Source organism: Aulonocara sp. 'chitande type north' Nkhata Bay, linkage group LG19 (genome assembly GCF_057382095.1).
Source record: "Aulonocara sp. 'chitande type north' Nkhata Bay isolate Kocher_YH1m ecotype deep benthic linkage group LG19, A_spYH_male_GT1.1, whole genome shotgun sequence".
Lineage (NCBI taxonomy): Eukaryota > Metazoa > Chordata > Actinopteri > Cichliformes > Cichlidae > Aulonocara > Aulonocara sp. 'chitande type north' Nkhata Bay.
The window spans coordinates 28912090-28927621 of NC_141362.1; the positions used below are offsets into that span (position 1 = coordinate 28912090).

The following is a 15532-nucleotide window of genomic DNA, read 5'->3' on the forward strand; positions in this document are numbered from 1 at the left end:
TGTGATAGTAGTGGCACAGCAGTATATCCAGTGACATGGCAGAAGTCAAATGTAAGCACAAAAGTGTCCCAGCTAGCTTTTGCCTGGAATTTTTAAGTAAAAATATAGAATAACTGCTTAAAACTTTAGTATATTAAGTTAACCTTAACTTTTTAACCAGCTGCTTAAAGCACTGATTTTCCACCGTGTAACCACATCAGTAATTTCCATCCACCGTTTGCTCTTCCTGCCATATGGAGTGCAACTAGCAGCCGGCGATGCTTGGTTTGAGTCATTTGTTTACTTTTGGGTTGCACATCACCAGCTGCTAGTATCTACTCCTTTGTAGCCCGGTTATAGTTGACGATGTTTTCAGCCTCGAGTGGAAAACTAGTTTGTTGTTTCCACCTTCGGCAGGAACAGTGTTCTTGTTTATTTTGCAAAGCATCGTGCTTTGTTGGAGGTTGCTAAAGTAGCTCGCCTTTTTTAGGTGCATGCCCGGGTTTGTCTCATTATTATGCGCACTAAGAACGTGTGGCGTTGCTATAACAGCAATATCACAATGTCGTGGACGATGTTATACGGCACAGCCCTATATGTAGTTTTTTTTTTTTAGACTTGCGCTGCCTAATTGTAAAATTTAAAAAATTTAAATCCATAATTAAAGGTGAATTTCAAAGAGACAGCTCATAGCGTGCAGTGTATGAGATCCTTGTTTTGTTTCTCATAACCCTCTCCGGCGCACACACGCATACACTCTCCTTGAATGCCCCCATCGCAGCCATTAAAGCCCTGTTGGAACTCCTAAGTGGTTCACTTTAAAAACAGGACAACGGGCAAAAAAGATTACAGCATGATGTGATGCGCTTTGATTTATAGAAAGCCAACATGAGTACAGATAATAAACATCACTTACTGTGGGCTTGTAAGAGCGTCTCACAATACCATCAGCTCCAATCAGTTGTTGTCAATCGTAGCCTTTAGAAAGATGGCAGGCGGTTGTTGCTCGGTGTTCAAAGTGTGAAAGGTTTTTTGTTTTTTCTGGTGATTTATAGGATTTTTTTTTTTCATTAAAGTAAATGAGATAATATGCATATTTCAAATTATTATTAATGTCTCAACAGGGGCATTCTGGACGTAAAAATCCCACTCATATTCTCCATAGAGAGTTTGATGATGAGCCATAATGTTTTAACCATCTAAAGCAGACTTACTGCGACCCAAGACATTGTTAAACGATGGCATGTGCTCCTATCCGGTCGTTAAGTGATGACGTGACGAATCCTACTTCCAGGTCTAAAGTAGTCTGCGTTTAATATGGCTTTTGTGTTGTTAACATGTTTAATGTTTTGTATTTTCTTCTATTTGATCTCAAAAAGCTCCTAAAACAGTCAGTGATCACTGTTGACCTCCCTCGGCTTTTATTACCGCTAATCATTTATTTAAGCTCAGTTTTTAAAACCTTAGGATGTAACTACAGCCCAGCCCATGCAGCAGTATATGAATGACTAACCTCGTATTGTGGATGGATTATCTCAGTTGTTCTCCTGGCTGAAGTTTGGTCCTTTTACAGCATCCTGCCATGCGATTACATTTGTTCCTGACCACCGAGAACACTCACGTTAACTTTTATCCAGTGGAAAAAAAAGTTAGCTTGTTTATATTATGCTAACATAGCTGTGTCGCTAGCGGTCACGTAGCACATCATTATATACCAGCTAGCCAAACTTCAGTAACCCTACAAACGTCACTGCTGTTTAGTTTTCTGTCTTCATTTATGCTGGAAGTGATAGCAGAGCTGTACGTTTTAATTTGTTTCCAAAACCCCGCAGTCAGGACATGCTATATTGTATTTAGATAGAAGCTAGCGAGCTAACTCCCTGCTAACTTCTAACTCCATTAAATGTCATAAATTCCGTTTTCATGGATGCCTGGATGTTAAACTCAATTGTTACACCTGGTAGAGCAGAACGCTGATCATTTTATTAAAGATGAAAGACTTTAGACAGTTTTTCAACTCTCAGTAATGCCATAGTGATCGTTTGATATATGGACCTGCAGCGGAGTTTAGGTCCAGACACGGCTAGTGACGTCAGACTTAACGACCGGATAGAAACCATCAGTCTACATGATATTAACCTTTTTTAACAAGAATACATTTGTTCATGTAAAGAACTACTCTACCTACAACCCTTAATTTAAATGACCTGTGAAAATGTTTCGACCCACTAATGTTAAGACATTCGAGGTGTGAATAATTATACATGCACAGTACAAAATAATTTATTTAAATAACTATTAACATACAACACTGTTAATAACCATATAAATACTACAGTAAAAATTCAAAGCATTACATTTGAGAAGAAGAAAGGAAGTTGCGAAGTCGCTGTGGAATCTGGGATTTGTAGTTGTGTATGACATGAGTAGTTCCTTCAACATTAAAAGTAATTGTGCACATTTTTTGTCATTTTCCTTTATTTCTTTTGCCCATATGTCTGTGCCTAAGATCGTAAAAAACAACTTATGCCACATTTACTCTATTTATATGTATATACCCTAAATCTGAAACCTAGCAGTGTTTTGAAGTGAAGAGTTTTTTAGACTCACATTAAATACTGAACAGACCTTTACTAGTGTGTAAATGAAATAGGCTTCCATGATTGGCTGAAATATAGTGATTGAAATGTAGTATCGTTAGCCTCTTAACTCATATCATACACTTACACTGAATCTATTAATAAGAAGCGTGCTCAGAACTTGATCATTTGTGTATGTTTGTGAAAGCTCAGGGATTTTCTCACTGGAGAGTCACTTATAATAAAAGGACCCATGTTGACTTACTCCTTGGAGGTCAAGTAGCATAATTGTGTTCCACGGCTGCAGCAAGAAGCACGATCCATCTCCTTCTGCTGCACACACGAGTGTCATTACATAAAGGTCGCCGGAGTTGAGTCATCAGGATATCTAAAGGCTTTTCCTAAGTGAGGTGTTTTTTCCCGTTGAGGGAGCAGAAAGCCGTGAGTTACGGAGGGCCGTAAGTCTTGTTATGCATCGTTTGTTCTAAAGTTGCTGGAGCTGCTTTGGTATCAGCCTGTTGACATGGAAACTGAAGAGGCTATTGTGTGACAAGTGTTTCTGCCACCAGTTTTTTTCCCTTTCTTTTCTTTTTTTTGTAGAATCGGGATCGATTCATGAGTCATTTGTTCGTGGTACTGTTTGTTTTGTGCCTCTAAGTGTCAGACAATCATTGCTTAATTTCATATCTTACAGTGAATTGAAAGAGTTTGTTGTGTCGTTGACACTATAAATGAGAATATGAGAAGCGAGTGTCTGAGCATCCATCGTATCAAATATTAAATGCATCACTCAAATGCCTCACCTTTTTCTGGTTTTTGGCTTCTGTGTCTTAGCAGTGAGTGGGTGCTTGCAACCCAACAGGCTCTCAGTGACTTGCTTGAGTCATTAATCTGCTTCAATGTGACTTCAAGGCAAAATGGTCTTTTAATACGAAGGATCAAAAGCCAACAGTTCTCTTTTAAAACTCGAATCAAAATAAAAACCGAAACGTGGAAGCTACAGCACATTAAACTAAACATACACTGATCAGCTACAACATTAAAAGAACTTGTGGAATATTGTGCAAGCCTCCCTCGTGCGGCTAAAACAGCTCAGACCCATCAGGGCATGGACACACGGGTCCTCTGGGAGCATCCAGTGCATTCTCATCCCAGGGCATCAAATGCTGCCATTCAGTTAGATGCAGTGGGGCCACAGTGATACGAACAAGGTGCCCTTTAGCACTGGTGCCTGAACACAACAGCCACAGCAGTATTGGATCCAGAGAGATAACGGCCTTCCTTTAAACAGTCCAGATCAGATCAGAATGCTGGAGGGGGAGGCAGTGGAAGAAGGCGGCACTGGTTTGTCTGCCAAGAGACCGCAGTTCAAATCATATTTGTGAGCTTTGTGTTTTGCACAGCTTGCTGCTTGTTTAGGTTAAGCAAAAACGGCTTTTACTGCACTGCGGCTCAGAGGTTAGCCACAGTGCTTGCCTAACAGCAACAGGATCCTGGGTTCAAACCAGGACAAACACTTATGTGTGGAGTTTTTTTTTTTCTTCCTGTGCTTCTGCAGGTTTTCTACAGGCGCTCTGGTTTCTCCTGCCATATAACATGCTAGGCTAATGCTGCCTATCTTGGCCCAGGATACTCCTGTAAATGTAAATGGCAAGAGTTTCACTTCCTGTTTTGTTTTGTTTTTTTAAAAAAAAGGAAATTTGGGTCAGTTTGACAAATGGACTGGTTTTTAAACAGGGCATTTCTATGTTAACCGAGTTCTCAAAACACTTTACACTTCCTCCCTCATTTATACAAACAGTTCTTTTTCAATGCTTATGTGTTTTCTGTGTAACATTCACATTGTGATGGATGCATCAGGGAGCAGCTTAGGGTTCGGATCTTGCCCAAGGATATTTGGCATGCAGGCAGGAGCAGCCAGGGATCAAACCACAAACCTTCCGATTTGTAGATGATCTGCTCTACCTCCAGAGCTACAACCACCTCTTGTCCTTTTTGTGCATCTTATTTAGGACAAGATGGTGGGTTAGGTCAAAATTCAGCCCTTCTCAATATTAAACCTAAACGTTAAAGTGCCAGCTCAGGAGGCAAAGCAGGTCATCTACTGATCAGAAGATCTACAGTTCAATTCCAGGAGGCTCCAGTCCTCATTGCAATCTGTGCTTTGGCCAAGGAACTGAACTCCATGGATGGATGGATGTACGCCAGGCATAGAATAAAATGCTGTGTGAGAGTAAAAAAATTTAAAAGGCACTAAGTAAGTATGTGTGCATTTACTACAAAGGACTCTGATTTATCTATATGAGCATTTTATGTGAAGAGTTGGCTGTGTGCCCTTTCTCACTATTGTCATGATCATGTCACAGATACCACAGTGACCGCTTTTGCAGCATTTTTGTTGTGTTCCTGTTTTTTGTGGGGGGGCTGGCCGCATTGTTCAGCCAGAGGAAGACCACTGCTGTCGAGGTGTGTTGTTCCCATACTACAGGTGTGATGGCAACAGCACACCTGTTGCTCTGGAACAATAAGTTAACAATCAAGAACAGGTTTAGGTAGGCGGTAGGTGTCAAAGTAAGATTCACATGAATGGCTAGACCCAAAGTTTCTCAGCTTAACAGTGTATTAATTAATGATACTTAATTTTAGTGGTCTTAATGTTGTGGTTATCAGCGTGTTGTGATCAAGATAGTGTAAAAGGAGAAAAATTAAATCTAAAATGCATCTAAAAGAAAAAGGGAGAGCAGTCTGAATGCATAATGTGCGTGCAGCGTGTGATGTGCTTTTGGTGTCTGATCCTCTGTCTTGAGCATGAAGCGTATTTGCATGTTAAGGAGAGGGGTTTCCTAAGTGCTCCTATTCTCTGTGGATGTGGAAAATTGACAGCAAACGGAGTAAAACTGGTTGCTACATAATGCATCAGAAGATCCTGTCTGTTACATTAAGTCACTTTCAGGTTCTGCATGAGTAACATCTGTGTGTGGCTTAAGCTTTAATGTTGAATGTCTGATCTGTGTCTTCTCAGAGAGCCATATGGACCCAGATGATGATCCATGATGATATCCACTGAAAGCCCAGTCTGAGCTGAAACCCTCCACCAATCAGAAACCCGTGGATGAAGACAGTTTAGTGAATCTGCTCCCAGACGCTGAGAATATGGTGAAAGCCCAGCGGTGCCAGACGGCGAAATGCGGAAAGCCCAAGAAGGAGAGGGGAAGTAAGGAAAAGCAGGATGGTGTGAAGAAAGGGAGAGGGGGGGTGATTGAGCTGAAGAGGAAGAAAAAGAGGGACAAGAAAGACTTGCACCGAAATAAAAAGAAGAAACTAGCCGTGAGTGATGGAGATGCGTTGGACTGTTGCGTGTTGCTCACCCGTCTGGAGGAGAAAGCAGCTGCTGGTAAAGAGAAGAATGCACTAAAAGCTGGGAAGAAAAGGAGTGTAAAAGTTAAAAAGAAGCAACACTCCATCCAAAGAGGGACCAAACATAGACTCAAGAAAACCTCTGTCGCCAATCAGCAAGCACTGGAACCAAAAAACAACCAATCTGACGCCTTACTCATGATGCCCTCAGCTATGTTTGAGCCCCGCAGAAGGAGAATGGCTTCGCTTAACGCTGAGGCTGTCAACAGCTTGCTGCTCTACAAAGGCGACTCACTCATGGCGAATAACGCAAAGAAATGTCAGCCATCCAACGAAGAGCCAGCAAAAGAGCTCACTAAAACTGAACACGGAGATCAGAAAACCAAAAAAGGTTCTTTGGAAGGGAAAGCAGTCCAAAAAGAGAGACCGAAAAAACAAAAGCGTTCCACAGCTGAGGCTCAGAACATCGACTGGTTGAGTTTGCTTGCACCGACACCTCGGCGTCAAGCAGGCCTCACCGCTGCAACGCTGCTCAAACTCACCAGTGCCCCATATGGGGCCAAACGGCAAAGGAAGGTGGAGTCCAAGCCAGGGAGTAGAAGTGAAGCTGCAGCTACGACTCAGGATGGAATGAGTGGTAAGCCTGTGTGCAAAGGAACAACACACACCAAACGAAGAACACATCCCAAACATGAGGGGCAACTAAAGCACAGAAAACAGGGCACAGAAGATCCAGTCCATTCCCAGGTGAGCCCCGCCATCCAGGAATGCTGCAGTTTGTGTAAGACGGAGACTTTGGATCCGGAGTGGAAGGGTGCCACAGGGGGGCAGGAGTGTGTCAAGCATCCTCTCCACTGTGGCTCTTCTCTGGGATTCTCCTTAAAAACAATCAAAGAGGAGCAGGTGGAGACGGAGGTGTCGTCCTGTTACTGCTGCTCCCAGGAGAGATGTGTCGAGTACTTTCACAGGCTAGCCCTCTTCCTGGATGACAAAACCTTCAAGGAACCAGAGGACGGCTCACTGTCTGAGGTGTTCCACCACCACCATCATCATCACCACCACCATCACCACCACCATTCTGTCGGCCACCCGGCGGCCATAACCATCAGCCCGCACACGTACACCTGTTTCCCAGGCTACTACGTCCATTTCAGCCACCCGGACAACTCCGCCTCCACCATATCACCCCTCGCTTTATGCCCAAGCGGCAGCAAGAGGCCGAAGCTGCTCCCCAGCACGGGTCCCCAACCCTCAGGGATTAACCATCCAGTGTACTGCTGCACCTCAGTGAAACCGTGCTACGGAGAGCCCTGCAGGATCAACGGCTACTCTGCTTATACCAGTGTGATTCCAGCAATTAACAGAGGAGCGTGCTCCTCTGGCCCCACAGACTGCATCAAATGTAACCACAGCGTAAAAAGAGGTAAGCGGAGATCACACGGTTTAATTTGCAAGAATTCATTTAGTAGAAATTCCAAGTTAATGAGTTACTTATGGCATTTGTGCAACCAAAATTACATTTTCCTGTCAAAGTTTGCATCAGTATTCTGTTTCCAAATACAAACTGAGATCAGATTTCTTTTAGGCTTCAGAAAGTGCCCTCAAGATTCATAAATGACATTAAAACAGCTGTTTTCACAAGTGGAGTCGTATTTCTGTGACGGGCTCCTTTTATCTAAGTAAGCGTTTTGAAGAAGTATTAAATGTTCATCAGCACAGTATGGGTATATTATTTTGCATGCAGAGCCCCGCTCATCCAGCTGCCAAAGGAGTACAATGTGCTGAGAATAGCTATTATATGAGCCATTTATATTCTCCCACTTTGGCATGTCACTTGAGTGGGAAGTTGGAAAAAAAAAAAATCAGATAAAGGGCAAGACCCCTTTTGTCTCCGTTTGAATAAAAGTCATTGGACGGTGAACACGAGGCCTGTGCGGCTGAATACAATTGAGCTGTACGGGCTCGAGTGTCTGCTGTGAGTTTCTGTGTTCAAAGTGAGCGATGTGAGCCTGAACAGGAAAGCACGCTGGGGTTAAACAGTGTCTGAATATGTGGGGGTATGGTTAGAAACACCTGAATGCGATCTCAAAATAACACTAGTTTCACACACGCACTCTCTCTCTGCCACTCTTTGGTCTCTAGCAGTCACAACCAGGTCACGCTGTCTGTGAGGACTTACGCTTTTATCTGCTAGAGAACCAAGTTTAATCTCAGTGGAAATGTTAACTTGGAAAAGAACAGACGTACATAATAGAATAAATAATGGCTGAATTTCATTTGGCTGCTTACTTACTGGCTGCTGGTATTGTGTGTGGGGTGTGTTTGTGTCATACTGTCATGGCTTACTAGGAGACCTAAATAGCACAGACCCATTGTTAATGTCATTAGTACACTTGTGCTTTTCCTGTTGTGACAAGTATGCTGTCAAAGAGGTCTGTGGTCCACCCACACAGGTGTTGCCACTTTTCTGCCTGAACAGACCTCATTACTGTTTGGGTGTATACACCTCCGGTTTTATTGACAGCTTCCTCGCTCTCTTGCTCATTTTGTGGCATCTTTCGAGGTGTGTACAGCTTAAGCTGCATTTCATTTGGCTAATGGGCCCTCTCGCTTCCCTCACTCGTCTCTTCCTCGAATCTCGGCTTCGCCCAGCGGGGGATGCGAGGAAGGAAATGAGGAAGAAGTGCAAGGATGGAGGAAATGCACGTCTCGAAGTGCTCATTCACCCAAGCATCAGTTTTTAAGAAAAGATGGCAATACCTCATGATTCAGAGTCTCAGCAAATGTGCAGGAGGACCTGCTGTTCATCACATAATGCATGAAAAATACAGATGTCTTATCACTATTATAAATAATACAGACATAAATGTATGTAAGTGCAAGAAAAAGGGCTGGTTGGATGTTTGAACGTCTGAAAATTTTACCTTCTTACTATAAAAAATGAATCAGGATTAGTAATTTGGGACACAACCAGTGTTGGTCAAGTTACTTGAAAAAAGTAATCAGTAACTAATTACTGATTACTTCCCCAAAAAAGTAATCCCGTTACTTTACTGATTACTTATTTTCAAAAGTAATTAATTACTTAGTTACTTAGTTACTTTTTAAAAACAGGATTTACAACCTGAATAGGTGATAAAGCGATAGATCTTTCAGCCCAATTCTACTTGTTCTGCATAATCCATCATACAAAATGTAATCAAATGGAAAAGTCTCTTTTTAAAACTTGTTTTATTAGTTTTAATCTTTTAACTTTATGCATCAAGCAAAAATGTAATTATATGCAACATTCTCTGACTGGAAGAAATTTGTTTAATATTTAAACCTATTTTCTGCACATTCCAGCACATAAAATAAAATATTTTTTGTGTTTACACTCAGTCTTTCTATGGAAGCCTGTTTCCGCCACAAAAAAAAAAAAAGGATCCATAACTCAAAATTTCGAGTTATTTCCTCGAAATTTCGAGTTATTTCCTCGAAATTTCGACATATTAACTCAAAATTTTGAGAAAAGCAACTCGAAATTTCGAGTTAGCACTGCCAATCAGTAATCTACGTGAATGACGTCATTTCCATGTTACCCGGAAGCTGAAGCCCTCAGCTACAAATGCTACAGCTAAGCTACCGGTATTACATCCAGTCGTGAATGCACAGATTGCTGAGTGTTTTCAGCCTGGCTTCACAAATGATGAAATCCCTGTGTTATTTGCTGAATCACATGGTGTTACTATCAGCAAACATACTTTAATTTGTTGGGATCCGTTTTTGAGTGCGCGGTCCTGCGCCATATGCTTCCGGGTAACAAGAAAGCGACCTCATTCACGTATATTTTTGATTGGCAGAGCTAACTCGAAATTTTGAGAAAAGTAACTCGAAATTTCGAGTTATATTTCTCGAAATTTCGAGATAATAACTCGAAATTTCGAGAAAATAACTCGAAATTTCGAGTTATGGATACTAGCTTTTTTTTTTTTTTTTAGTGGCGGAAACGGGCTTCCATAGTCTTTCAAATAGATGCAAGTGAAACACAGCAGAAAATAAATAAAGTCAAAGACTCAGCGGTCCTGTTGCTCTATTTTCACCTGTAAAGCAGGATTGCGGTAGGCGGAGGTTTACCCTGGTGCAGGTGTGCCGCGGTCAGTTGAAGAATCCGCGAGTTTCTCTGTGAGTTTCCCATTACGTTGTTGCGCACTTGGTGCTTGCTTGGAAGTTTAGGGGTTTTTTTCGCTGTAAAAAGAAGTTTTCTTCCCACGCACGATGGACGCTAATGTTTTTGTCCCTTTTTATGAAATCAAACTCAAAGTAAGGTCAGTACTTCCACGCTTTAAACGCTGCACGCTCATACTCTCTCCCACAATTGATATATAATCCATTGTTGATCTGCACACAGCTGTTGTCACGAACGTCGCACTCGCTTACGTCACTGTCATGAGACATTCTCGCAAAAATTCACGGTTTTAGTAACGCAGTAACGCAGCGTTCATACGGGAAAGTAACGGTAATAGTTTTTGCAATAGTAATCCCTTACTTTACTCGTTAGCTGAAAAAAGTTACTGCCCATCTCTGGACACAACGTTAAATCTTTTTATTGGCTGGTGAAAATATGATAAATAAATTCAAGCAGTCTTTGTAAAGTCCCATTCTTGAGCACACAATAAAACTCATCAGATTGCAGAGGACAGCTTGTGACAATTACTGATTGGTATACAGTTGTATTTCACAATAACGTAAAACGTGTAGAATACTAGTTGGATCACAAAAACAGTATATATGAGTAGTAGTTTAATCTGAATGGAACAAAATGATGGACTTTCCAGTAAAAACTCAGGCAAGCAGGATCAGGCAATCTTTGTCTGAAATTTTACTGGGTAGAATTATTAGGACAGCAAAAAAAAAAGTGTTAATGTACTCTCAGGGATTCGATGAATGCAGCAGATGAGCTTCAGATTCAGAAAGCCAACAAATAGGTCGGTCAGCAGAGATTTTGACTTGCCATAGCAGGAAAAGCACAGGTGTAATTGACAACATTAAAAATGACTGGATTCTATTTAGGTGAGCGAGCTTGAAGGATCCTGGTAATCTAATCCTCAGCTGTGGCTTCCTGCCTGGGACAGGGACTGCAGCTGAGCCACTGTTAAGAATATTTCCTGCTATGACAAGTGCACAAATCTGCTGTGAAATGGGTTCATTGATCATCACTTCACCTTAATGTCACCACTGCAGCTGTGTCATGGGAGTGTGCACAACCCCCCTCTCACACAGCAGAATGCTTGTCTTGTTTTTCAGTGCCACTGTAGGAGAAACGTCTAGTTTGTGTGCATGGTAAAGACTATAATTGATCTTAATTGAGGCTCTGCCTGTTTGTTTTTTTTGCTACTTCAGCATAAATATTAAGAAACGAAGTATTTGTTGTGCCTCTCGTATCAGAGTTCAAAGTTCTAGGTAACACCTTATGATACGGCTCGCAATTAAGGGCGCAATTCCCGGTAATCAAATGGAATTTCTGTGGGTTTTATTTGAAATGATAATGTAATTATATTTATCTACAAATACTTAAAGGTAGGTACACTTGAATGAGGGGATAACAATTCAGGATTTTATAGGAAACAAAGAAATAATTATACTGCAAGTAAATTTCAGTACAGTGTAAATAGTTTTAGGTAGTGTCTTAGGTCATAAGTACACTGTGTTTTTCAAGGCGTTGGCCGTATTATGGAGTGGATTAAGCTTGCCTTTTGGGATCCTTTTTCAATATTCATCATGTTGATGTGCACGATTGATGTTCTCTTATTCAGCTGTTATTTTATTTGATCTAAATGAGAACTGCTCCCCCTCAGCAATTTATAAGAGAAAAAAAAATACTGTCAAAAATTTGCCTGTGACCTCATCATGATGGACCGAAACTTAATTTATTTTCTTTTTTTTCACAATCACTGTTCAAACATCTTTCAGAGTGAGTGTAAAGGAATAAGTGTCCTTGGTGTCTCCTTTCCCATGAAATACCTGTAAAGTACCTGGAAGTTAGACAAGGTTAAGTCACTCCATAATACAGCACGCACCCCAAAAGGTACAGCATACTTACAGTGAAATGATCAGTTACGGCGCCATCAGAAAAGTAGGGCTACCATCTCGCAATGTGACAAATAAACAAAATAAACTAGATTAGGTTGAAGTAAAATAGCTAAAGAAAATTTTTGCCATTCCAGCCAAGCAGAAACTCTGCTTATGTTGCAGCTGAAGCTTGGTTGCGTGATGTTTCCTGCAGATGTTCATCAGCCACGTGAAAGAGGGCGTAGCATGAAAACAAATGGCGAAGAATAAACTGTGTGTCTTGGCTGCGATTCAATAGCTGTTATTGCTCTGAAATCTGCATGCAGGGCTCGTTTCAGTACTCTGTATTCATTTCACATTATCGTACCTTTTCTGTTCTTTCCTCAGATGACTACCCAGCAACCATCAATGACCACCACAGCCCCTCCTCTATCCCCATTTGTCCCAGCCCTCGAATCCTTACTGGCTGCCCCGTTCCCACTGTGCCTCCAGCCGGCCAATCAGTGCCCCACATCCAGACTCCGCTGTCTGACCCCAGCCAACCGCAGCCTCCGCTGAAGGTGGCAAAGGAGTGTCCACAGAGTGCCAAGCAGCCCAGCGGGTCAAGGTCTGGCGCGCGCAGCACCGGCAGCATCAGCTCGGCTGTCTGCCCTCTCAACAGAAACAAGAAACAGAAGCTCAGCTGTGCCAGTGACGGAGGGCAAACGGTTGCCAAGCAGCCGAAGAATGGCCGCCAAAAATCCACCAACGGCTGGAGGCCATTTGGCCTGTCCTTTGAGAAGGAGGTTTTCTCTGTGGTATGTAGAGAAAGTCATTTTGGTGCTTTTTGACACAGCCACAATGGCACCACTTTTAATTAGAGCTGATGTAATTTTACTGAAGTGTCCTGAGAGAGTATGGGGGGTGATTCATAACACCTGTTTCACTGTTGGATCAGGGCTTATTCACTATTTTTTACTACATTTTATCCAGCAACCCCGACAACCAAGGCGCAGAAGCCATTCAATACAAATCACATCCTGCAGCTTTTTACTCCACAGCCTCTCAAAGCTTATCAGTTTCTGACTGCTAGAGGAGTCAGTATTTCCTGCTGCTGTGTTCCCAGGGAGAGGACACTTTGGTGCTGAGGAAGTGCTTTGAGGGAGTCCACAGGGACGGGGAGCTGATTAGAGTCAGAGACACTGTTCTGCTGAAATCTGGACCTAGAAAAAAGTCTCTGCCTTACGTGGCTAAGGTCTCAGCTCTGTGGGAAGAGCCAGAGTCAGGTAGTATGCTCGCTGTACGCAGCATTTACTCAGACCACACGAGAAGACGCATTTATGTGGTAATAACTGGTTTGAGAAGTGAAGTTAAAGACGTGCTATGTTTTACTTTTTTTCTTTCCTTCAGGAGAGCTGATGATGAGTTTGCTTTGGTACTACCGTCCAGAACACACACAGGGAGGACGCAACCCCAGCGTACATTGTGAGGTGAGAAGGCTGACGTGTGTTTCTGAAATGCTTTTTTTTTTAACCACGGCTTTCTAATAACTGTCAGGGGTAATTATAGACCAGCAAATCTAAAATATAGCTTGTGTCAATTGCAGCATATTCAGCGCCTGTAATCATGGCTATTAGTGATGCACAGGTCGAGCCAGTTCACGTACGTTTAATAGAAAGCATCACCGGTTCTAGCGGGAGGAGTTAAATAACTCACAGAAACACTATGTGCAATATGCCAGGCTCTGATTACTACCTTCGTGTCTCCTTTATCTGCATATCTCTCCTTCTCTGAGACATACACTGAAAGGCTCAAGTCCTCCTATGGCCTAACAAAGCTATAAAGTAGCCCAAATGTCTATTAAGATGGGAGAACAAGAGGATCAAAGAGACTCTCTGATACCTTAAGTGCTCATATAATATCCTTTTAATGCTGCTATGATCATTCAGCGCTGCTGAAATTGCACCAGAGGCCAATCCGCTGCCTCTATAACAAAGTATTTTAGGGGAAACTTGACTTTAGGTCCACATTTTACTGTTTGGTGAAACACACTCTACTCAGAAGCTACAGCGATATATAATTCGAGGTCATGTAACTTTAAACGGCCTTGCTTTGTAGTGCACTGCGAGGAAGTTTGGAAAATCCTGCCTGCTGCATGATCCATAATAATCTGCATAATTATTTAAACTGCATAATTTCCATGTAATTTTTACTCGCCTCTTTGATGCAGTTCTAGTAGCTGGATCAAATGGAATTGTAAAATTAGTGTTGGCGCGGTTAAGGTTACGGCACGGTTCAAGGTGGATCCAGGTGTTTGACTGACACATATTATTGTGGGTTTCCACACTCTCACAACAAGCAGGTTGAGTGCTGTGATTTTAAAAAAAGGGGAAAAATTTTTAATCCATGCTTAACTAATGGCTGTAATGTGTGCTTCGTGCTGGCTTTCTAAACCAGAAGAGATTTTAGATACTATTAATGAATATAATGACTCTTATTATAGTGTTAAATGTGTTTTCTATTGTCAACAACACATGTTATGTAAACTTTAAAACACAGAAAGAAAGGGAACACGCTAAAATGCTTCTCTAATTATCCAAAACCTGATGATGTAGTTTATTTTAAATCCTGCTGATTTAATATTTAAAAAATGCACTAAATGTGTATTAATCCAGGGCTGCAGATTGTTCCCAAAAAGTATGCTGTCTACTTCTGTTAAACCACCAGCTGCTTACAAAGTACAGTGAACGGTGTTTTAGGAAAAATTCAGCAGTGTATTTATAGCAGGCTGTAAGCTGTTTCTCACTCAAATACCAGTGTAAGGTGTTCACCTTCACTCTCATTGGCTCATTGTCTTGCCCAAGGACATTAAGTATATTTCTTTGTATTGGGACACCTTGAACTGTGTTACAGAATAAGAATAACCATTGTATCAAAGCAATGAATGCACAGTTGTACAGTACAGTGCAAAAGTCTTAAATCATCACTATTTTTTGTAAAATTTTGCTATGAAATTATTTATCACTGCAAAGATTTCTTATGCAAACTTACATGGAAATACAACATATAAGGAAAAAATATAGTTTGGATAATTTTAACAAGCTTTAAAGTCAATATTTGGAACTCTCTTATCCAAGCTTTCCTGTCATTTCTTTAAGCGGTCTTTAGGAATAGTTCTCCAGGCGTCTTGAAGAACATTCAAAGCTCTTTTTTGTATGTTTGCTGCCTTTTGTTCCGTTACAGATGGCTCTTTTCTCTTTTGGCCTTTTCCTTCTGTTTCCCCTGCTGGCTTCTTGACAGCCACCGTTCCCCTGAGACTATTTCTGATGAGGCTTCAGTGAACAGTAAAGCAACTATGGGGCCAGATTAATCTCTGAGGTCCTGGGTCAGGTCCTTGCTTTTTTCCTTTTTCTTAAGGACTTTCAGAGACTGTTCACCTCCTACCACTTTTTCCTTTGTCCTCCCATTGTGCAATTTACTCAGATTTTTTTAAGGACACATTGCACTGCACCGAGCAGAGGCACATCAAGTTTTTGGCTAATAGCTCTTTGGAAATCACCTTGTTGGTGCAGAAGTACTATTTTTAT

At 41.6% G+C, this 15532-nt stretch overlaps 1 protein-coding gene across 2 annotated transcripts in view; it reads left to right on the forward strand.

Annotated features, from left to right (window-relative positions):
• The window catches only part of bahd1 (bromo adjacent homology domain containing 1), a 36335-nt gene that overhangs the window by 14799 nt on the left and 6004 nt on the right, over positions 1-15532 (forward strand). For both annotated transcript variants that reach the window (XM_086274692.1, XM_086274693.1), the window contains exons 2-5: positions 5581-7338; positions 12354-12763; positions 13072-13231; positions 13356-13435. In XM_086274692.1, the coding sequence (XP_086130818.1) occupies positions 5712-7338; positions 12354-12763; positions 13072-13231; positions 13356-13435 (2277 nt within the window). In that variant the 5' untranslated portion in view covers positions 5581-5711. The remainder of the gene's footprint in view (positions 1-5580; positions 7339-12353; positions 12764-13071; positions 13232-13355; positions 13436-15532) is intronic.